This window comes from Sceloporus occidentalis, unplaced genomic scaffold (genome assembly GCF_023333645.1).
Source record: "Sceloporus occidentalis isolate IW3139 unplaced genomic scaffold, rSceOcc1.0.p SCAF_5, whole genome shotgun sequence".
Lineage (NCBI taxonomy): Eukaryota > Metazoa > Chordata > Lepidosauria > Squamata > Phrynosomatidae > Sceloporus > Sceloporus occidentalis.
In genome coordinates this window covers 187,698,885-187,721,679 of record NW_028316985.1, presented here as the reverse complement: position 1 = coordinate 187,721,679, position 22,795 = coordinate 187,698,885, and the positions used below count along the sequence as shown (strand labels likewise).

The window sequence follows — 22,795 nt, the reverse complement described above, 5'->3', positions numbered from 1 at the left end:
TTTATTTGTATCCTGCTCCCTCCCTACCCCCCCCCTAATTGGGACTCAACCAGAGGCATCCATCAATGGCTAACAGCAGGGGCAGGATGGAAGAGGCGCAGTCCAGGACCTTACAAAGCATCCTGGGGGGAAAGCAGACACCTTGTCCTGCATGCATGCTTCAGCACAGTGGGATTATACTATGCTGTCCAGTATCTAAATGCTGGCAGGTCAGAGTCAGTTGTATGGACCCAGCACATTGGACTTCCCCAAATATCCAGGCCTCCCATTTGCTTTGATGCTCCTGAAATCTTAGCAGGTTGAGGAAGGGGAGATGTGGATTGTGGCACGTTGCACCAGCTAAAGAGAGGCGAGAGAAACAGAAATGGATGACCAGCGTTCAGGGCTGGAGAAGATGAATCAGTCTGGGTCCTGCAGAAGGAGGAGTCCAAGGAGTGTACAGATATCCTAATGGAACTGAGCAAGGATTTCTCCTCCTTTTCTTCTGAAGTATGGTATCCCATTTGAGCAGATGCAAAGGGAGTTGGTGTGTCACGCGGCTGAGGGCTTGGAAGAGGGAGGACCAAAGCTTTCCCTCTTGCACCCCATATCACTTCCTCGTCAGTGATTTTGACAGCTGCCCTGCTCCTCATCCAGGACCTCTTGTGCAACACACTTGTAGCTCTGGAGTTTATCAAACGGGAGGAATTTCTCTTAAATTCGAATGAAAACAAAGTGGGGCCAGAACACATTCACTTAAAGTTGCTAGTTTAGCAAATTTATGTGAATTCGAATTACATTCAAACTGGTTTGCCATTGCCCGAATTTGCGTGTGGCAGTCTATCACGCAATAAAGTTAAACCCCACGATTGCATTCAGATTGCCATCGGATTATACTTCCAATTTCCTTTGTCTGATAAACTCCTCTGTCTTTCCACTCAAATTGCCACAGCTGCATCCTAGGGAATCCTTGGAAGGTGTAGTTTGGTGAGGCCCTGGAGTGTTCTGTCTTAAGTGCCCCTCCTTGCACTACAGATCGCAGGATCCATGGGTTGGGAACCATGACAGCGCAGGATCTTAGCACAATAAAAAGGACCCTGGATCCCACTTTCCAGTTTCAGCAGTTCAGGTGATTCGTCCCATTTTCAGATGCTTTGCCTTCTCATGTCTTGCCACCTTCTTGATTGTCATCATCACTGAGATGATTGCTTTAAACCACTTGGTTGAGTGGTTGGGCTTGTCTCCTGCTCACAAGTCCAGATGCAGGAAAAGGGTGAAGCCACATACTTATGAAGGGCATGGCCCCTTCCCCAGGACTTTACCTTTTCGATGGCACACATTTGCCCTGGATTCCCAGAGGCAGAAACACCTTGAGGAATTTCTGGAGTTATAGGCCTATGAAGAGTCATCCTTTTTTGCCTTGCTTTGGATCAGCTGGCACTTTTTGCAGCTGACATGAAGCCACTGAATCTCCCTTGAGACTTTCCGCTGAGCAGAGTTGCCTAATTGGCACCTGCTGGGAAAGGTGTTAGTGATGCGGGTAAAAGGAGACAGAGCTGGCATCCAACTTAAGGAGTGGAAGAGGGCATGCTCTCCTCTGTCCCTACATTTGTTAAGAGCACTTCTAAAATCTTGCAAATTGATGTGGTGTGTCTGTGTCTGACCGTCTTGAGCAGGATGTAAAACACCGCTTGGCTTTGAGCAAAGGCATCAGAGGGAGAGAGAACCACCTCTGGGGTCACATCTGGACGGAATTAGGGCTCCTCTGCAGACCACTGGTGTCTCTTTATGCTCACTTAGGAGTTTATCACATGGGGGCTAATTTCAGCATTAAAGAGAGATTAAAGTGAATTTAAAACATCCTGCAAATAAAGCAAAAATGGCGAGTAATTCACGAATGATTATCACATGCAACTGCGCAAATAAAGCGATGTCAGAGATGCGTTGTTGCAGAAATCCTAAAAGTAAAAAGATGCACATTAGTGCTTCTTTGTGAACACTTTAATGGCAGGTTTTGTGTGTCGTCGTGTGAAATGGTTTTGCGTAATTACATGATTTTTCCAGGATATTCATGGGATAAACTCCTGATCTCCTTTGTGTGATAAACGCTCTAGACAACACACTGTTTTCCTTAGGTACCTGAGAAGATAATCTTTTCTCTCTCAACACCACCCAATCTTTCAATCAAACTAAACAACAGGCTGCATAATAACAGTTTCAAATTCAATAGCCCAATCCTCCTCTCTCTTTTGCATCTTGTAATACCTTATATGTGACACAGAGTTCCTCTTCCCTTGCCATATAAACATGGTGATATATTTTGACATTGATTAAATGGCACACCAGTTGTCAAAAATGGTATTGTCTGACACAAGAACATCATTCTAAAGAACACATTCATCTTTATCACAGAAATATTCCCTGACAGTGACAAATTTAGTCTGTCCCATTGTAACATATCCTTTTAGATTTCATTCCACGGCTTCACATGATTATTCTTAAATATCACACAATTCGAGTTTGTCATGGTAATCCCTAAATATATTGTTGTTGTTGTTGTTGTTGTTGTTGTTGTTGTTGTTGTTGTTGCTTTGCACACTCTCTCCACCTTGTCCCCAGAAGCATCATGCCAGCCCTGGCGTTCTCTTTGGCTTTTGCCTGCTGTGGAGTGGAGGCAGGGATGACGGAGACGCTGGTGCTCCCAGCAGTGCCAAGGAGCAGCCAGTAGGGGGCATCTCTCTCCCACCCATTTCCTTTAAGGGCTGCCTTTGGAGGGTCCCTGGCAGCGTGCGGGGCAAAGCATTTGCCCTCCCATGCGCAAATGAGCCAGATGGCAAAGTGTGATGTCCTGCCGACCCTCATTAGTGAGCCCTAGGAAAACAGCTCCCCGCTTACTTCACAGGCGAGAACCCATGAAGGAGCCTGTGGCCTTTCTCTCTCTATAAAACTGTCTTCACTTCCCTTGGCTGGGCAGTTAAAGGGGGAATTCCAGCTGCAGCCAGACAGGGGGAAATGAAAGGCTTTTAAGCAAGCAAGAAAGTGTGTGTGTGGGTGTGTTTGTCTGAAAAAGAGGACGGGAGTCTTTGCTTAGGTGTGTGTTTGGCTCTTCGGAGGTGAACTGGTCAGGGATGTCTCCGGCTGCTGGAGCCGGCGGAAGAGAGGAAAAGCCAACTCTGGCCCTTGGTTGCAGCTGCTCTGGGCAGTGGCAGCAAAGGGCTTCCCAAACTGGGCATTGTTCACACCAAGGATGCCATCTGATGGTTTCATTGCCAGGCCCACTGGGGTGTCCAAGGGCAAATGGAGGGGAAAGCTCAGGAAGCTGGCAAGGAAACAGGTGTAAGGGGGCTGCTGTCTGTGTCCGGGGGGGGGGGGTCTTACCCCTCGATGGCATCATGGAGCTGGAAGTGGGAGACTGCATTGATTCCAGAGACTGAGAGAGAGAAGGCCACAGCTGACTGGTCACCTCCACCCAGATCAAGGGCTTTTGCCCATTTGTTTCTGGAAGTGCATCCTTTAAAGCTGTGCCCAGAACCCCTGGCAACTGATGAGACACAAGGCCTCAGTGAGATTTTGAATTGCTGAACCTAAAGGCACCAGATCCCATCCGAACTTGAAAGCTAAACGGGGCTCGCCCTGGCGAGTCCTTGGGTGGGAGACTGCCAAAGAATACCAGCTGCTGGAGACTCTATTTCAGAGGAAGGAACTGGCAAAAACCACCTCTGAAGATTCCTGCCCAAAGAAACCCTATGAAAAACCCACGGGGTCACCATAAATCAGCAGGTGATTTGAAGGCGCACATAGACAGACAGAAACACATGAGCCTTAGAGGTGCTCTCTTCCTCTAAGAGGTTCCAAGGGCCTTAGAAGTCCTTGTGCCCTTTTGTTGTCGAATGACTTCAAGACGTTTCTTTCTTCTGATGACCCATATGTAGGTTTGCCTTTGCCTCCCTCTGAGGCTGAGAGGGTTCGCATGGCTGAGCCAGGATTTGAACTCTAATTGCCAGAGTTGTAGTCCAGTGCTCAAACCACTATGCCACACTGTGTCCTAAGACTGGCTAAATGTGTCCAAAATCTCTACAGAGTAGATTGTCTTTAGGTCCTCATACTTAGCCTAAGTATCTTTACTTAATTTGTGTGGGAAGCATCTGTTTTCTGCAAGGGGTGCATGTGGATTTGCTTCTCTGGACGAGAGCGTGACCCTCTTCTTTCTTTTTCAGGGGGCCCGAGAGACTTTTGAGAACTACTACCGGAAGCAGAGGCGAAAGCAGGCACGCCTGGTGCTACAGCCACCCTCTAACATGGTACAGCTCTCTCGCGGTTTGGGTGGTGTGGGGCACCCTTCCTGGGGACATCTCAATTTGCTCCCCCCCCCCCTCACGTTGGGGATTAACCTTGTTCCTTTTCTCCCCTGTTCTCGGCATCAAATTCCAGCATGAAACATTGGATGGCTATCGGAAATATTTCAATCAGATCGTAGGGTATGTATTCTTTTTTGCTCTGTTTACATTCCACTTTTCTCTGTTGTTGTGATCTGGATAAACAAACCAGATTCAAACCATAATTTCTCATCCTGTTCCGTTTCCCTAAACCATGGTTAAGGCCAACCACTTTAACAGGTTTGCCCATAGCCAGAAACAGCAGTGAGTTGAAAATGGATGTAGCAATATTTGGTCTCCTCTTGTGACTGATCTAAAATAAGAAGGTTGTGTTATGTACTCCTCCAGCCCTTGTTTCTGCCTACCATTAGAATTATTTTGTAAGCACAGGAGCTCCAGAGTGCCATAAGGCGCATCCGGTTTCTTCTAGGAATTCAGATAATTCCTAGGTGCATTTGCTGAGCATGATTCCTTACAGCTGCTTCTCCTTGTCTCTCCTGTTAGCTTTTTTGTCATCGAGGACCACATCCTGCACACCAGCCAGGGATTGGTGGACAGAGCCTACACTGACGAACTGTGGGACATGGCGCTCTCAAAAACCATTGCTGCGCTCCGGACACATTCGGTACGTAGTGGCCTTGCAGGCCTTTGGTCATGTTGGCGGGGGCATTCCAGCCTGGGTATGTCTCAGGCCTTTACTGTTGGCAGTGTCAGGGTGGCTTTCAATGGGCTGGGCATTCCCTCACTGTGTGAAAAAAGAACAACGCAACGTATGTTAGGCAGAGAGCGTCTTTGGCTTCTGTTGTTGCCTTGGCTCTACAGTCATCATCATCATCATCATCATCATCATCATCATCATCATCATGGTAATAATAATATTTATTTGTATCCCACCTCTACCTGTATTGGATCGAGGCGGGTAATAATAATAATAATAGGTAACAACAAACAAAAGAACAATGAAAATACAACACAACAAGCCACAAGTAAAAACATAGCAGAACATATCAAATCCTAATTCCCTATCTCCCTCCCACCCTAAAATAGCGTTAAAACAACCATTCCCAATAAAATACTCCCAATAAAATATAATAATCTGAGCACAGTTACTGGTGGCAAGTCCCACTGAATGTGATGCTCAGCTTTTGCGTGCCTTTCGTGCAACCTTTGGTGCCCAAGGGGTCCAACCAGGCAAGTCAACTGCAAAGCTGTTACTGCTGAAAATTAGGGGCTTATCACCTTTTTAAATAAGCCGACTTACTCCACCTTATTGCAGTCTATTTTGGGATGCAGTCAGGTATTATCGCAGGGAAAATACCACCAACGCTGTTACCCGACTGCATCACACCTAAAACCCAGCCTGAATGCTCCCTCAGCTGGCTGATTTCCACTCTCAGTTGGCTGATTTGCAAAGTTGCCAAGCTCCCGACTTTGCAAATTGGCCATCTGAGAGTGGCTTGTAGCCGGGTTTTAGCCAGGATGCAGTCGGGTGGCGGCATTGGCGGCATTTTTCCTGCAATAATACCTGACTGCATCCTGAAATAGACTTCAGCGCGGCAGGGGTAAGTCGGCTTATTTAAAAATGCGATAAGTTCCTTCTTAAAGTGGGTTTTGAGCAATGCTTCATTATTTTATTTATTCATTGGAATGATTATTTCTTGTCCTGCATCTGAGGGTCTCAGTTAAAACAATGCACAATAAAATCAGTCTGAACAATTTAAAAACAGTGAGAATAATTTAACAGTGAGAAAACATTTTAAAACCACTCAGCACTTAGAACAGGACAGATTGAAAACAGTTAAAGCAATTTGAAGCAACTCATGTATGTCAGTCTGGATATGATCAGTCCTGCCCCCAAAAGCTTTACTTGTGGTTAATGCTGTCAATGCAGCCACAACATTGTACGTTCAATGCTAGAGGAGGGCTCCAAGGTCCGTTCAGCCTTCCATCCTTTTGGAGGTAGGTAAAATAAGTACTCAACTCGTTCAGGGCAATTGGCTTACAGATTGTAAACCGCTTAGGGAGTGCTAGTTCACTGAAAAGCGGTATAGAAATGTACTTGCTATTGTGGTTGCTGTTGCTGCTTGGTTGGAGAATGGAGTGCATGCCACTAGTGGGGTGCCACTGCAGAGAAGGCCCTCTCCTCTGGCCTGCCACAACATACTGACTGATGGGTCACAGACAAGGGCACCTCCAGCAAATCTCACACCTTGGCAGGCATATTTAGGGAGGGAGGCAGGCAGGATTCATCATTTGTTGCCTAGACACAGACACAGACACAGACACACAGACACACACACACACACACACAAAGTGTCTGTGGGTTCATCCACACTCTTCAGTGAAAACTTACTGCTGTGCCCTTTTCCTAATTAAGTGAAGGTATTCTGCTCTGATGAGGACCCACCTGGAATATTGTGTCCAGTTCTGGGCACCACAATTTAAAAAGGATGTTGAAAAACTGGAGTGTGTCCAAAGGAGGGCGACTAAAATGATGAAGGGTCTGGAAACCATGAAGCCCTATGAGGAAGGACTTAGGGAGCTGGGGATGTTTATCCTGGAGAAGAGAAGGTTAAGAGGTGATATGATGATAGCCCTGTTTAAATACTTGAAGGGATGTCACATTGAGGAGGGAGCAAGCTTGTTTTCTGCTGCTCCAGGGAATAAGACACAATGGAGCAATGGATGCAAGCTCCAGGAAAAGAGATTCCAGCTCAACATTAGGAAGAACTTCCTGACAGTAAGGGCTGTTTGACAGTGGAACACACTCATTCCTCAGAGGTATTTAAAGAGAGGCTGGATGGCCATCTGTCAGTGGGGCTGCTTTGATGGAGAGTTCCTGCATGGCAGGATAAAGGGGTTGGACTGGATGGCCCTTGTGGTCTCTTCCAACTCTATGATTCTGTGATTCTATGATTCTGGGATGGGGCAGGGGGTCTGTGAGCTGGTGAGTGCTGGGAATAGATTTCATGCTGCTCATCATTTTCGGCATGCCCACGAGTCAGCAAATAGCAAGTCAATAAAGACATCTTCTTTTCCATCTTTCTGTTTCAGTCGTACTGCTCTGATCCCAACCTTGTCCTGGACCTGAAAAACCTCATTGTGCTCTTTGCTGATACACTCCAGGTGTGTAGCCTCCCTACCTGCCTTCCATCCTTTTCTTTCCCTGCCTCTCAAGGTGCCAGTCCTCATGGGATCCCCTGGAGCCAAGGTGCAAGCCCAGAGCCTCACCTCCCAGCCTTCCTCTCCCTCAACATGGGCGCCTTGTCCTCTTCTACTTGCTGGGACCTCCAACATCAGGCATGACAATCTGGTTTAAATCTGGGTCTGCAGGCAGGGTTTGAAGGGGCAAAAGTTAGATGTTGGGTGAGTTGCCTCTCTCCTTGCATGGCACCAATTTAGATGGCCATTTCCAATTCATCTGGAAATGCTTCCCCTCCTTCTCTTTCATGCAAAACTCACCTTTGTTTTGAGTTTTCTGGAATTCCTGCTCTGCTGTTCTTTAGCAAAAAGCTTCCTCCGCTGTTGCTTCTGATCCTCCATTTGAAGGAGTTGGGATGGGCAACTGGTGGGGGTTAGGGGGCACCAACCCTCTCCCCAGAATTTGGAGGGCTGAACCTTCTGCCAGCCTTCCCCCATAAAATATTTATTTACTTATTTATTTTGACTCCCAGTGTCCCTAGAAGGCATGGGAGGCAACTTCTCCATGCTTTTGGCTTTCTCAAGCCAACTTCCTGATAATCTAGTGTGGTGTAGTAGTCTGAGCATTGCCCCCTACTCTTCCCTAGTTGCAGGTGTTTGGGTATTTTGGACAATTTTGTTTTCAAAAAGATTGGAGTGTGGATTCTGGAGCTTGCTTAAGCAGTGGAAGCCACACTTTCCCCATTGCAACAGGAGAGAAAGCTTCCATGGGGCTCACAAGGGTCCAAGGAACAAGGCCTGAGGGCAACTTCACACACTGCTCATTGTCTGAGGCATAAGGTTCATCATTCAAAGCATGGATGTGGCAAATGCTTCTTTGCCCATCGATGTCACATGCAGGGCTCCTTGTCTGGAAGCCACAATTGGTGGCAGATTCCTGTGGACCTGGAGGATCTTTGCCACTGGGTCTCTGAACATGTCTCTTGTCTCTGCCCAGGGATACGGTTTTCCCGTCAACCAGCTCTTCGACTTGCTCCTCGAAATCCGGGATCAGTACAGCGAGATTCTTCTGAAGACCTGGGCAGGAGCCTTCCGGTAAGGCAGGTTCCTTCATCCTTTTCTGGGCAGTTCCCAAACCAATGGTTAAAGCCAGAAAAGGCATAAATATAATAATCACTAGGAAAACCACTTTATTATTTCATACAGCATGATGACACAGACTGAATCTAAGAAACAGCACAATAAAGCAGCTGCAGTGATATCATTTGGGTTTGTGCAAAATAAATATGGTGTATTACTAACAAAGAACTGGGGGAAATATAAGCCTCAGAAAGTTGTTGAAAAAGGTGAGATAAAATTCTTAAGGGACTTTAAGATACCATCTGATAAACAATTAAAATGTAGTGTGCTCAGCATGGCCGTGGTTGAGAAAGTTTGGATTATTAGTGTAGCAGTCCTGGGGGAGAAGATTGTTGAAGACAAAAAAAGGGGAAAGATCACTTTGGCTTTTGTATTTCCCAGGCATATCCTGGATTCTGATAACTACAGTCCCATCCCAGTGGCCAACGAAGAGCTGTATCAGAAGATGGTAGGACAGTTTCCATTCAATGACGCAGAGCTGGAAAAGGTAAGCAAGGGTAGATGGCTGTGTAGGTAGTGGAACTTTTAACTCGCCCTTAGAGGCTTTTTCAGCAACAACTAGGCAGGTGCCCATATGGGCTGCTTTAAGGTCAGAGGTTTAACTGGGTGGCCCAGTAGATTCTGTCTGCTGAACAAGCACTAAATACCAGCTCAGGGAGAGGAGCATGGGTTGCATTGGGAAACTCCTCCACTTTTGTTAGACTTCGTGAAAGGACACTTTGGTGACCAGAGAGACCAGATGCAGAGTTTGGTGTGGAAGAGAACAGAGGAGCATGACAGGAGGCTTGGGCACTGTCCTCTATGTTGCACAGCTTTAGGGGCTGGAAGTGGCCTTTTTGTTTTATCAAACAAATCTACATCAATCTACAACATTAATTAAAACATTAATCTACAACAGGAGCTCATTGGCCAATCCCCTTGGGGTGGAATCATGCAGCTGACAGTTAGGGTTCCTTCCCTATGCTCCTGCAGAAGTCTTGTGGCATGGGACCCACTCCACTGCCATGCACAAGTGGGCCCTTTCCAGCTAGTTGTTGTGTGCCTTCAGGTCATTTCCTACTTATAGCAATCCTAAGGCGACCTTATCATGGGGTTTTCTTGGCAAGATTTGTTCAGAAGGGATTTGCTTTTACCTTCCTCTGAAGCTAAGAAAATGTGACTTGCCACGGTCACTCATTGGGCTTCCATGCCCAAGTTGGGATTTGAACCCTTGCCTCCAGAGTCGTCGTCCATTGCTCAGACCACAGCACCACACTTGTGGCACAGCAAAGAGGAAGCCAAGCTGTTGTAAAGGTGTGCCAGGCGAGGTCTCTTCACATCGAGGCATGCATGGTGTTGGGGCAAAGGCCAATTCTCTCGCAGGACCAGAGTAGGAGGAAGGAGGCCCAAGGCCTGAGCTCTGGAGGAGTGTGCAAATGTTCGTGAAAACGTACCTTGTCCATTGTGTATGTCTGTTTGCTTTTCTCCCTGCTCGGCATCTCTGACCTCTTTCTTGCCTCTTCCATTTCAGCAAACATTCCCCAAGAAGTTCCCCTTTTCCGAATTTGTGCCACGCGTTTACAGCCAGATCAAGGAGTTTATCTACGCTTGCCTAAAGTTCTCTGAAGACCTTCATCTGAGGTATGGATAACCAGATGCTTGTTGACATCTTCATTTGACTTCTTCCTGGCCAGCAAAACTGTTGCTTGCTTTATTCCTTCTGCCCCTCGGTGGGCTCTCTCAGGATCCCTGTGTGCAAACGCATCCCTCTTTTTTGGCTTTTCTGCTGGGACAGAGTCTCCCTCCTCCAGTCTGACAGATGGCACGATCAGGGAGCATTACATGATTTGGCTGTTGGCATATACAGTGGGCCTTCCCCATACACAGGGGACCCGTTCCAGACCCCCTGCATATGGGGAAAAATGCGTACACTCAAACTCCAGAGTATTGCTGCATGCGACGTGGCACACACACCATTATATTTCCAACAGTTTAACTTTCTGCGTAAGGTTAAAGCCTCACATAGTGTGCCTGCGTATGGCATGTGCGCACTGTAATTGGACCTGGAGATGCAGCCATGGAGGCATTCTTTAGCCAAGGGGTAAACTAGACCAATATGTGAGAAACCCCTATTGTGTGTGTCCTGCACCCCACATCTCTGCCCAAATGGCCATCCGCTGTGGTTGCTGGGTTCTTTTCCCCATCACCAAAGGCATTCCTGTTTGGAGGATTGAGTGCTTTGAATGTGGGTCTGGCTGGGACAGGGCAGAGGGCCTTCAAAGAGTGAGGCAATGCTACAAAACCTCCCAGAACACATGATGGTGGTGGCAATGATGATGAATTATTATTTTTTTTAAAGTGACTGTAGCACTGGCAAAATCTGGCACAGAGTTGTCATTGGGGTATGAGAATCAGGAGGTGATTTGGGCCCAGGAAGGGGTGAATCTGAGACATCCCCCTTTTGCCCCCCAATGTTGCTCCTTTTGGCATTGTCTATGGCAGATTCCTCCCTGGGTATAATCTAGTTTAATGCTTAGAGCACAGCAGCTAACACTTGCGCTCACATGAACATCTGGCTTAGGTTGTGTTACATCCCCCTTGGGCTCCACCTTCAAGGGCTTCACGCTGTTTGGCCATTACCTAGAAGCTCTTGAGAGGACAAACCTCTCCCAGCCTTTCCTTTTGAATAAAGGAAGATTCTGATCATGCCTTTTAGGCAGGTATAAGCCATGGAATAACAGTTCCAAGGTAGTTTATAGATGCCTAAAAGGCATGATCAGAATTGTATTTTATTTAAGGAGAAAAGTTGGGAGGACTCAGCCACTCAAGGACAAGGGCTTCTAGATAATGTCCAACCAGCCCAGGTAGGCTGATCTTGAAGGTAGAGGTGACCTTGTCTAAATGTGGGGACCAGACCTCTAATACTTCTTCTACACTCTCCTTTCCCAAGAAATTGAAGGGGAGAAGGAAAAAGCCATCTGGAGCCAGTGGTTCTTCCCTCTCCCTTCTGGTTCCCATGGGAGAGTGGCTTCTCCATGTTGAACATGCCTGGCTCCAGATCGCCTCTTGGGGACATGCTCTGGAAACTGTGAGTCAGCTGGTGGGCCAGTTCATTGCCTCTCCACCAGCCAAAGAAGCCAAGAAGCAGCAGGACGTTTGCAATTCTGATCCAGTTTCCTGGCAGTTTGAGCCAGTTCCCAGCAAGACATCTGCCTGGGAGTCTATTCCACATTCCACCCTCCCAGTCTCCAAGAAAAATGAGGACAATTGAGCCTTACTGAATAGGAAATGATCCAACAGTTGGGTCCACCAGAAGCAATTCAAGATGGAGATACTCACGTTTCTGGTGGCCACCACATCTCAATAGGGTTTCCTTTACAGTTGCAAATCCATTACTATTTCATCCTTGCACTTGAGGACAAATAACTTCAGGAGATGCCCCCCTGCTCTGCTGTATTAGTATTTGAATGTCCCAAAGTGCCCTTGCTCTTTCCAAGGCTCCTATGGTTCCCAGAACTGCTCAACTTATTGGTGGAGGAACTGTGGTTGTTGTTTCTCTGCATGGGGCGGGGAGGGGGGGCAGTCATACATTTTCACTTAGATCTCTTCCAACTAACAGCCAAGTCTGAATATCAGTGGCAAATGAAGATGGGAGAGTCAGAAAATATCTTAGAGAATTTGATGCACAAAGAGCATCCATCAAAGGAACTTATAGTACTGAGGAGAGCCTTTCTCAGATCATACCATAAGCACCAAGAGCCTTGAAACACACTGAACCTAGGAGATGTGAGGTTTTTTGCTTTGACAAAGGCCTGAGCACAAGGACCATCAGGTTTGGGGGAACTGTCTGAGATAGTTGCTTGGGCATTGCCTCATTACTATCACCAAGGGTTCCTAAAAGGTTCTGCTTTCACCTTAAAAGGCAAGTGCCCAGTCCATCCTTTGGGCTTTAAGATAAGAGGGGAAATGTGTGGGTAATGTCCAGGTGTGTCACACACAACACTGAGTTAGGCCACCAAATCTGAGATTTCTGGGTGTCGCCTTTTGGTGCTGGGGAGAAATCACCAAGGTTCCCATGTCTTTCCAGTACTTTCTTCCCTTGCACCCCATCTTTAAAATGGCATTTGCCTCTAGTAGCTTCTTTCTTTCTCTTTCTCATGGTCCCTTGTCTCTGCTCTATGGCAGCTGGGGCTGTCGGTGCAGAAAATATCAGGATCTAGGCTCACCTTGTCTGGGCGTTTATTTCTCTGGATCGGATCTAGGCCAGCCTTACTTTCCTCCTCCTCCTCTGTGCTAGAGAGCCTGCTGGGTTTTCTGGGACAGGGCTGGCCAAGTGCCCTCCTTGTCCTGCCTAAGGGACCCCTGGGTACTATTAACTTTATTATTTCCACCCTTGGATTAGCAGTGCAGGAGCCGCAAGAGAAATAAGATGGCTAGGCTCCTTTCCCTGCTTCTCTCTCTCTTTCTCTTTCTTCCCTTTCTTCCAAGCCAGTGTTGACTCTTCAGCTTGACAGTTTGAATTAGTTTTTATTAGGAAGTTTGCACGGGGGCTGCTTTCGCGCCCTTCGCCTTTCTCTCCCCTTGTCATTTTCTTTGCTCCCTGGAGCGACTGGGGTCAGGCTGTCTGTCACAGCCGTCATGGAGGTCAGGGGCAGCCGCTCTTGCTGTGGCAGGATCCCGGCCATCAGCCGTCACTGTCACCAGTGATGGGGCTCTCTTGGTCTCATCAAGTACACACACACACACACACACACACACACACACAGAGTCATGCCTTCCTGAGAGGTGGAACCTGCGGCAAAGAGCGCAGGGCGGCACACTGATGGTTCATTAGGATTCCAAGCAAGAAATGCTTGTGGGGGAAGGAGAGGCAGGAGGATCCTCTCCACCCCAATCCATACAGACTGGAGCAGGGTGGGCAGACCATGCTTCGACGTGGGAGAGTTCATCCTTCCCCCCCAACAGCCTGATTCCCAATTTGGGACACAATATCCCCTCCCACATTTGTGGTGCCCCTAAGACTCACAGACATACCAGAGATGGTGTTCTCTGGACTGGCTGCGCAAGTACTGCTTGGGTCTGTGGAGCTGGCAGCACTCTTTTCTTGGGTGCAGATGGAAGATGGGTCTGCGAAGGTGCCCAGATCCTGCACATCTTCCCAGTCATAGAACCATGGAGCTAGAGGGTATCTCCAGTGGTTGTCTAGTCCAGTCCTCTGCCATGCAAGAATTTACAGTTAAACGCTTCAATGAGAGGTGGCCACCTAAGCTCTGTTTGAAAGCCTCCAATGAAAGAGAGTCCATCACCTTCCCAGGCAGTCTGTTCTACTCTTGGACAGCTCTTACTAGAGCTGTGGGGCAGCATGGAAGAAGGCAGGGCAAGGAGTCCATGTCTCCTGTTAAGCAGCTTCACCAATCTCCATGTTGCCAAACTTTCCGAAAAGTTGGGTTTTTTAAGGGGGCATTTAGATGCCTGTTCTTCCCTCTCTTTCTTCTCCTTCTCCTCCATGCCCCATTTGTCATCACTTAAAACCCTTGGTGCTCCTAACAAAAGTGCCCCTTCGCCACATTGAAGGGTTCCCCAGGGTCAATCTGTGATTCAGGCTATGGGGTCATGGGAGGCAAGACTGGGCAGCATCTCCATCCAGGATCCTGGAGCAAAGGGCTCTTTGTTTATCCAGGAGGGTCCATTTGGAGACTTCCCCACAAATCCTTCCACCTAAACACTAGGAAGAACTTACTTCATGAGCTATTCAGTGGTAGAATAAGCTGCTTCAGAGGTTAGTGGACTCTTCCTTGGAAGTCTTTAAACAGAGGTTGAATGGGCATATTTCAGTAAATCCTTTAGCTGTGGATTCCTGCATGGTGGAAGAGATCTGTGATTCCTAAGCCCTGGCCTTCCAGGTCTTTTGGACTTTGGCACCTAGAATCCCAGACCATTGCCCAGAAAGGCTGAGGCTTCTGGGAGCTGAAGTTCAAAGCACCTGGAGGACCAGAGATTGGGCGTCGCTGGTCAAGATGGTCCTTGGGTCCCTGCCATCTCTGTGATTCTGAGTTGCTAGGTCTCACCAAGCAGCCTTGACAGTATGAAGCCATGGGACCAAGAGAGGAGGGAAAGGGGTGGCCAGCAGCATCAGGATGCCAGCCTGGAAGACTTCTGCTCTTCATCCAGGCGAGGCTTTTCCTGTCTTCAGTCTCGCTGTTTGTCGGGTGAAACAGGCCGTGGGGAACAAAAGGTCAGGAGGGCGGCCAAGTTACCAGGAGCCCCGGGCAGTTATTAGCGCTTCTGAACCTCTTCCCAGTTTGAAATTCTCTCCTTGCTCCGCTCAGCTCCCCACCTCCTCGCTTGACACTGTCTGTCATCCTCCATTTGCAGATAACAACAGGGAAGGAAGGGGGGCTGCCGTTTTAGGCCTAATGCGAGGCTGACGAGAGATCAAAGGCGAGCCAGACAGCAGTTTGAGTTCCAGAAAGTTGCTTTGCAAGAGGAATATTGCACCCAGCTGGAGCGAAGGGAGGGTGGGCAGGCGGGCGCCGGTTGGGCAGTGTGATCTGGCCCTCCGGGAGCAGTGGGTCCTTTTGCGGGTGAAGAAAATGGTGGAGGGACTGAGATGTTGCTTGTTCCCCTGGGAGGCCCGTCAACATCATTATCATTGCTATAGTTATCGTGTTGTTTAAAAGGTTGTACACTGCCTTGGATCTCATGTTGGGAGAAAGTCAGGCTATAAATGTATTTAATTATTTGTTGTTGTGTGTCTTCGAGTTGTTTCCGACTTATGGTGAGGCTAAGGTGACCTTGTCACTGGGTTTTCTTGGCATGGTTTGTTCAAAGGAGCTTTGTCATTGCCTTTCCCTGAGGCTGTGAGAGTGTGCCTTGGACAAACTGACCCAGTGGCTGAGCCGGGAATCGAACCCTGAATTGTTGTCCAGCATTCAGACCACTTTGCCACACTTACTCAACCATTTATTTACTAAAAAATTAAAGATTATGATAGCAGTTTAAAAACAGTGCAGTTTAAAGCAGTCTAGTTGCCTATTAAAAGGCCTTTCTTTTAAAAACTTTCTGTTCTCAGAAACCTCTTGGGACATAAAATGGTCTTTGCCTGGTGATGGAAAGATGGCAAAGGGCTGGTTGCTTGGAAGGGATTGCTGAACCCTTGGGGCAGCCCCCGAGAAGGCACCCAAAATATGCATGTTTTGAAGAAGATCCACAGAAAAATATGCAAAAGCAATGAGAGAGAAGAAAAAGAGAGACTCACAGCCCAATTCTGAAGGAGAGGGTGGCCCTGGGCAGCACATATGTGGTTCCATTCTCTCAAAAAAATTGAGAGTCGTCATTTTGCTGAAGTCCCCTTTTTAGGGCTCAGTTTTCCCAGAAGCCAGGAGTGGACGGCAGGTCACATCATCAGGGCAGGGGCTCTGCAATGGTCAGCTGGACACCTTGAATGACCTGGTTCTAAAGCCACAACTTTCCTCCTTTCTAGCTCTACTGAAGTGGACGACATGATCCGGAAGTCTACCAATTTGCTGCTAACGCGAACGCTGAGCAACTGCTTGCAGAATGTTATTAAGAGGAAAAATGTTGGACTGACAGAGGTGAGGAGATCCCTGGGAGACATGTATGGGCAAGAGGGGTGGCATGGTTGGTGAGGGAGGCCTCATTGCAGTGGCGTTGGACATCTGGAAGAGGATGGAGAGAAGAAAGGAATGAAAGATCTAACTCTTTGCTCCTCTTTTTATTGTCTGAAAAGGTCTTTTGTTGCACCTTGGAGACTAACTGTGCGAAGGAAGCTGTAGCATAAGCTTTTGCATAACAGTCTCCGCTATCAAGTCTCTGGCCTGTTTTCCCAGTTTATAAAGGTCCTTCCAGGACACTGGGCCACTCCGTGCATCTGAGGAAGTGAACAAAAGTCCAAAACACACTGCAGAAATAATCCAGTTTGAGACTGTTTGTGCCCTGGCTCAGTGCTAGGGAATCCTGGAAACTGACAGACATTTAGCCTTCTCTTTCCTGCAAGCTCCAGGAAAAGAGATTCCAGCTCAACATTAAGGAGAACTTCCTGACAGTAAGGGCTGTTTGACAGTGGAGTCTTGGAGTTTGGTGGAGTCTCCTTCTTTGGAAGTCTTTAAGCAGAGGTTGGATGGCCATCTGTCAGTGGAGGTGCTTTGATTGTGAATTCCTGCATAGAATAATAGAATCCTAGAGTTGGAAGAGACCCCAAGGACCATCCAGTCCATTCCTATTCTGCCATGCAGGAACTCTCAATCAAAGCATTCCTGACCCGATCCTCTGGCCTTTGCCAGCACTGGGGCAGGGCTGGGAGAGAAGCACCAAAATTGCTTTGTTATTTTCTTCCCCTTTTCTGTCTTTGTGGCTCCTTCTTAAATCCCTTCTGGGCATCTCTGAGCATTTTCCCTCTTGTTCCACAGCCGGGGGTCGGGTGCAGCAGTAGCCCCTGCTCAGCCCCTGAGACGGCCAGATTGACTCTTAATTAGCCCTCCAACCGACCGACCGCCTGCAGGGTTTTCCTGAAGAAAACGGAGTTGGGGGGTGGGTGAGAAGGGGGAGAGCTGTCACTCAGGCTTCTCCCATCACTTAAAACCTATTGGTGATGGGGTTCAGACCTCCAGTCTTAGACAGCGTCTGCCTCCCCCTTTCCTTTTTTGTAAGCAGCTCACCTTTTAATGGGATTGGAGGTATAATTAGGTGAGCTAAACTTGGAGAATTCATTAGAGGGTTTCTTCGTTTCTGCCGCTAGCAGGAATCCTGGGGAAATTCCTTCCCCACAGAACAGCATTTGGCTTAAAAACATCTCCAGTTATGAAGATGACCGCACCCCCTCCCTGGGTCTCCCCTCTCGCTTTGTCCAAATGCACTGCTGACCATGTCCAGATCACAGCAGGCGCTCTTTATCCTCAGCCGTTTGGTCCTGCCGTTATTGTCATTTTATTTATATATATTCTGCTTCTCCCCCAACAAGCCAACTGGCAAATTATTAAAGTAATCTACAGTGCTCAAGCAATGTCGACTTCACTGCAATACAGTCCAAAAATCAATGAAACAACACACCATTAAAAGCTCATTGCAGTCAATTCCTAAAAGCCTGACAGAACAGAGGAGTTTTTGCTTGCTGATTGTTGACAAGCCTATGTGCAAAATGTGTCTCTGTGTTGCTTCTGCAGCTGGTCCAGATTATTATCAACACGACCCACTTGGAGAGGTCCTGCAGGTTCCTCGAGGAATTTATAACCAACATCACCAACGTCTTCCCAGACACAGTCCACACCACAAAGTTATACGGAACGACCACCTTCAAGGTAAGGCTGCTGAAGATGAAGGGCGGCAGGCCCCACTGTTCTGGGCACCACAATTTAAAAAGGATGTGGAGAAACTGGAGCCATGTGTCCAAAGGAGGGCGACTAAAAGGGTGAAGGACCTGGAAACCATGAAGCCCTGTGAGGAAGGACTGAGGGGATTGCTGGGGATATTTAGCCTGGAGAAGAGAAGGTTCAGAGGTGATATGAAAGCCCTGTTTAAATACTTGAAGGGATGCCAGATTGAGGAGGGAGCAAGATTGTTTTCTGCTGCTCCAGAGAACAGGATATAAGAGCAATGGACCAAGCTACAGGAAAAGAGATGCCACTTAAACATTAGGAGGAACTTCCTGAGAGTAAGAGCTGTTTGAGAGTGGAACACACTCCTTCCTCTGAGTGTAATGGCGTCTCCTTCCCTGGAGGTCTTTACACAGAGGCTGGATGGCCATCTGTCAGTGGGGATGCTTTGATTGAGATTTGCTGCATGGCAGAATGGGGTTGGACTGGATGGCCCTTGGGTCTCTTCCAACTCTACGATTCTATGATTCTAGGGAGCTGGACACAGGGAAGCCAAGGCGGAAGGGGTCAGTGCTTCTGATGGAGAAAAGTGAAGGATGGGGGATCTGAGTAGGAGAAAGTACATCATGATGATGATGATGATGATGATGATGATGATGATGATGATGATAATAGTATATCTTCTCTCCTTCAGACACACCTCTCACTTTGGAGGGGGGGCTGCTCAAATGTATCCCCATCCTTTTTGAAAGGATTGCCCATGCTGAAGAGGATGAGAGGGAGTCACAATCCCTTTCTCCTGTTTTGACTCAAGTTTGGGATTCTGTTTGTGATGGTTTCTTTCTTTCCCCCTTGGTGGGGGTCTCCCATCTTTTCCCCAGGATGCCCGGCATGCTGCGGAGGAAGAGATCTACACAAACCTGAACCAGAAGATAGACCAGTTCCTACAGCTTGCGGATTATGACTGGATGGCTGCTGAGGCCAGTTCGAAGGCAAGCGACTACCTGGTGGACCTCATTGCCTTCCTGCGCAGCACTTTTGCTGTTTTTACACACTTGCCAGTAAGTACGCCTGGGAAGAGGGGAGGGTTGCCTTCGCCTTAGGGGTCACCTTCAATGAGTAGACTAACTGCCTCCTCTATGCATGTAAACACTCCTCTGCTCCCACCAAAAGAAATAATGTTTGAAATAGCAGATGTGGCTCAGACAAAAGAGATGCCCAAAGTCATACATAAAGGCAGCTAACCAAAATGTCAAAAGTGGGGTTGAGAGAAATGGGTAGATTGAAGCAGCTGAAGATGGTGAACATTTTCCTGATAGTGAGAACTGTTCAACAGTGGAATGGACTCCCTTGGGGAAAGGAGGGACCTGTCTTGTTGGACGTTTATAAAACAGGTTTTAAAGCCACCTTGGATTCTGTATAAAGGAGAAAGGTAGGATAAAAATTGAATAAATAAACGAAGAGGTTGAAAGGCACCTCTCAGGGGTGCTTTTTAGCAGTGGCTTGGAACAGAGGGTCCATGAGATCCCATTATGATAAGCTCCTCTTCCCAGTGTGAAATTTCAGCCCCTTTTTAATATGTTGCATCCAAACACTTTTGGATGGTGAAACACCCAGGTGTTCCTTTCCTGTCTTTCATCCCTGTCTCCTCCTCAGTTTGTCTGCTCTCTGGCTAGAGAAAGGAGCGTGCCCAAGCAGTGCCTGGCCTGGCACTGGCACTCAAAGGTCACAGGGATGGCTCCTCCAGCCTCCTGTAAGGCTTCTTTCCAGAAGATGCCAATAAATAGTTGGAAGTGACGAAGTAATGAAAATGCAGCAGGTAACGCAATGTTCATCCAGCCTCTACTCCCTGGAAGTAACATAATGGCCACAATAAAGGGGCAGCTGACTTTGCCCCCTAATTGGTGATGCATAAAGAAAAACCCTTCTGCCTTGCTTCTCTCGGTTTCTGTAGAGCTTGGAGAAGCTGACGATTCTCCTAGAAACGTTGGAGTCCTCCTGGCTCATTCCACCAGCCTCAGAAGCAGAGAGCGGGAATTCAAAAGGTTGCAGCCACTGTGGCCATGAAGGGAGACAGGTGGGCCTTGGAGAAGGGGATGCTCAGAGCCAGGACATTTCCTTCGTCTTGGCCACCGCTGTAAGACCCTGCAAAAAGAGCTATAGCTGGTGTAGCACACCAAGAGGATTCTGGCCAAAGCTGGCACTTCCTAAGAGGTGCTGCCATATTCATTGCAGCATCTAGTCTCTTGAGCATCACAGCCCTTAGAATATCACTTTCTGAGCTGGAAAGAAAAGGTAACACATCTGGTGTGGACAGCCATGCAAATACCTCTTTCTTCAAGACCTGTGTAAACTCATTCCACAAAGTAGCCAAAAAAGAAAAAGGTGTAAACCAAGAACAGTCAGCAGCCCTAAAAGAACTGGACCAGGTGAGCTTAAAACAAACAAACACACAAACAGACCAGTACACTTTGTACACTTTTATGGAGAGAGGCCAGGGGAAGCTACCATGGAAGCAGATGCTGTGTTAAGGTCACATAACAATTTCCTTTCTAGCATAACGTTCAAAACAGCCATCTCTGGTCCTTGGAAGCAGGATTGGGGTGTGCACCGTGCAAAATGGCTAGTGTCTGTAACACCACACCACTGTCCAAGCAGTTTGCTGACTTTCTAAGTTTATATTTTGAGAAATGAAGAAAACCTTGACAAATGAACCAGTGTGCCATTCCTGCTTTTTGAAAGGCAGGCAGCCAAGTGTTTCTGTGGGGGGAGAACCTGATTATTATTATTATTATTATTATTATTATTATTATTATTAACCTTTATTTATGAAGCGCTGTAAATTTACACAGCGCTGTACATGCAATCTTTTTAATTGGATGGTTCCCTGCCCTCTGGCTTACAATCTAAAAAGACATGGCACAGAAGGAGAAGGGAGTGGTGGAGGGAAAGGGTAAGAGGTCCAGCAGTTCCTCTCTACCTCCAAGGCCTGGACCACGGCCCTTGTGTGATTGTTCAGCACAGTATTGAGTTTGTCTCACAAATGCACTAGGGAGGCAAAGTGGCAACTCGGCAACTCACTCTTCAGGAGACTGTGGGTTGCGGGAGGGTGGAAGTAATGTTGTACTAGTTTGGAAATGCATTTAGAACATCCCTTCCATGTTCTAAGTGTGGAAAAGAGGGTGTTGCCCAGACAGGGCAGTCCAAAGATGATCTCAGCCCTTTTGTCGGACCTCTAACCAGGGTATAACCCACCTTTGGGGCCAGAGGAAGGGTGGAATCATTGCTGCCCCAAGTCTGTCATCCCTGAGGGGCTTCAATGGGCTGCGCTCACAGGACCTCTTGCCACTGTCCTTTTCTGCTGCTTCCCACTGAACATGGTTTGAGTTGGTTTTTGTTTTGTGCACCCAATTGCTTGTTTTGTCCTTTCAGTTTGAATGGAGATGGTGGCGTGAGATCTTTTTTGGCACAGTTTGGGAGCCCAGTTTTGCCCAGTATGCCCTCTCCTCCCATGTGGCTGCCAGGGTGGGAGCAAAGTGTTGCAAATGCAAAACCAGGGCAGCATCTGAATAGTGGCAGAAGCCGATGTGGGGAAGCAGCTGAGGAGGAATCCAGTTCAGGTGATGCTTCCACACTGAAAGATAGACAGGCCAGGAATGGAGCCATTGGAGCGGGAGATGTGTGAGCAGCCCAGGCCCTAACGCCGCCATCCTGCAAGAGAAATGGGTGCTGCTGGAACCTCCCAGCCTGCCTTTCTAATGGAAATGCCGCTGCTGGGCAAGGGAGACATTACCATTTGCTGAGGGTGGGAGGGTGTTTGTTTCTTGACTGAAATCCCCTTACTTACATTCAGAGAAAGTTCTGGCATGCAGAGCGCTGCCTCCCAGTTGCATTTCAGGAAGAGGTAAGCATGTGCAATGGGCACATCGTGATATCAGGCCTCCCCTCACAGGTGGACCTGTGGGCTGCAGGAGATGTCCTCTCTGGTTTGTGGAAGGGGGTGGGTCCAGACGAACTAATATCCCCCTTAAAATGTTAATGTTTTGGCTTCCAAAACGTTCTGGCATGCAGGGCTCTGCCTCCCAGTTGCATTTCAGGAAGAGGTAAGCATGTGCAATGGGTACATCGTACTATTAGGTCCAGAACATTTATCATTATAACGTTTTATACTGTAATTTATTTAATTTTGTTCTATAATTTGGGATGGGAGGTTGGGAGGGGGATCAGTTTTAATTGGATTTGATATGTAACACATTGTTTTTTCATGTTGTAAACTGCCTTGATTCCCTGTGAAAATATTATTATTATTATTATTATTATTATTATTATTCCAAATCAACTGGAGGATGCTGGGAGAGAGGCTGCTTTCACGTTGCCTGCTCTCTGTCCTTCCTAAGATTGACTAGTGGGAGCTGGTAGAAAAGTTAGTGAAAAACCTCTTTGCTTCTGGAGAGATGTGCAGTTCCCTCCAGTTCTGACCAATGCTTGTCCTTTTCAGTGCTTTCTAAATTCTGCTGCTGGTTTAGAAACAGGGACACAAACTGTGGTCAGGATGGACCCACTCCGCTCGCTCTGTGGCATGTGGCAGTGCAGCTGTGGAAGGGCAGAATGGTGGTGTTTGTCTCTTTAATGAGTGTTTTGCCCCCCAGTGAAGTTTTCTTCCTTCACCTGCCCCCCATTCCTAGCATTGCAGTAACCTAAAACCCAAGCCTTTAGAAATACAGTTGTGGCCTCCAGAGAGAAGCATTGGGCAGAGAGAGAGACCAAGGGAACGCCAACATGGCAAAGAGGAGAGGAGCCCCAGGTGCGAGCCATTTTCGGCTAGAAACTTGGGAGATTTCATTGGAG

The 22,795-nt window shown here is 47.7% G+C and overlaps 1 protein-coding gene across 1 annotated transcript in view; it reads left to right on the top strand.

Moving 5' to 3' along the window:
* The window catches only part of EXOC6B (exocyst complex component 6B), a 249,521-nt gene that overhangs the window by 136,820 nt on the left and 89,906 nt on the right, over nucleotides 1-22,795 (top strand). The window contains exons 9-18 of the mRNA XM_089526458.1: nucleotides 4,197-4,280; nucleotides 4,411-4,457; nucleotides 4,860-4,980; nucleotides 7,410-7,481; nucleotides 8,494-8,591; nucleotides 9,018-9,123; nucleotides 10,147-10,256; nucleotides 16,099-16,210; nucleotides 17,798-17,932; nucleotides 18,829-19,008. Of these exons, the coding sequence (XP_089382584.1) occupies nucleotides 4,197-4,280; nucleotides 4,411-4,457; nucleotides 4,860-4,980; nucleotides 7,410-7,481; nucleotides 8,494-8,591; nucleotides 9,018-9,123; nucleotides 10,147-10,256; nucleotides 16,099-16,210; nucleotides 17,798-17,932; nucleotides 18,829-19,008 (1,065 nt within the window). The remainder of the gene's footprint in view (nucleotides 1-4,196; nucleotides 4,281-4,410; nucleotides 4,458-4,859; nucleotides 4,981-7,409; nucleotides 7,482-8,493; nucleotides 8,592-9,017; nucleotides 9,124-10,146; nucleotides 10,257-16,098; nucleotides 16,211-17,797; nucleotides 17,933-18,828; nucleotides 19,009-22,795) is intronic.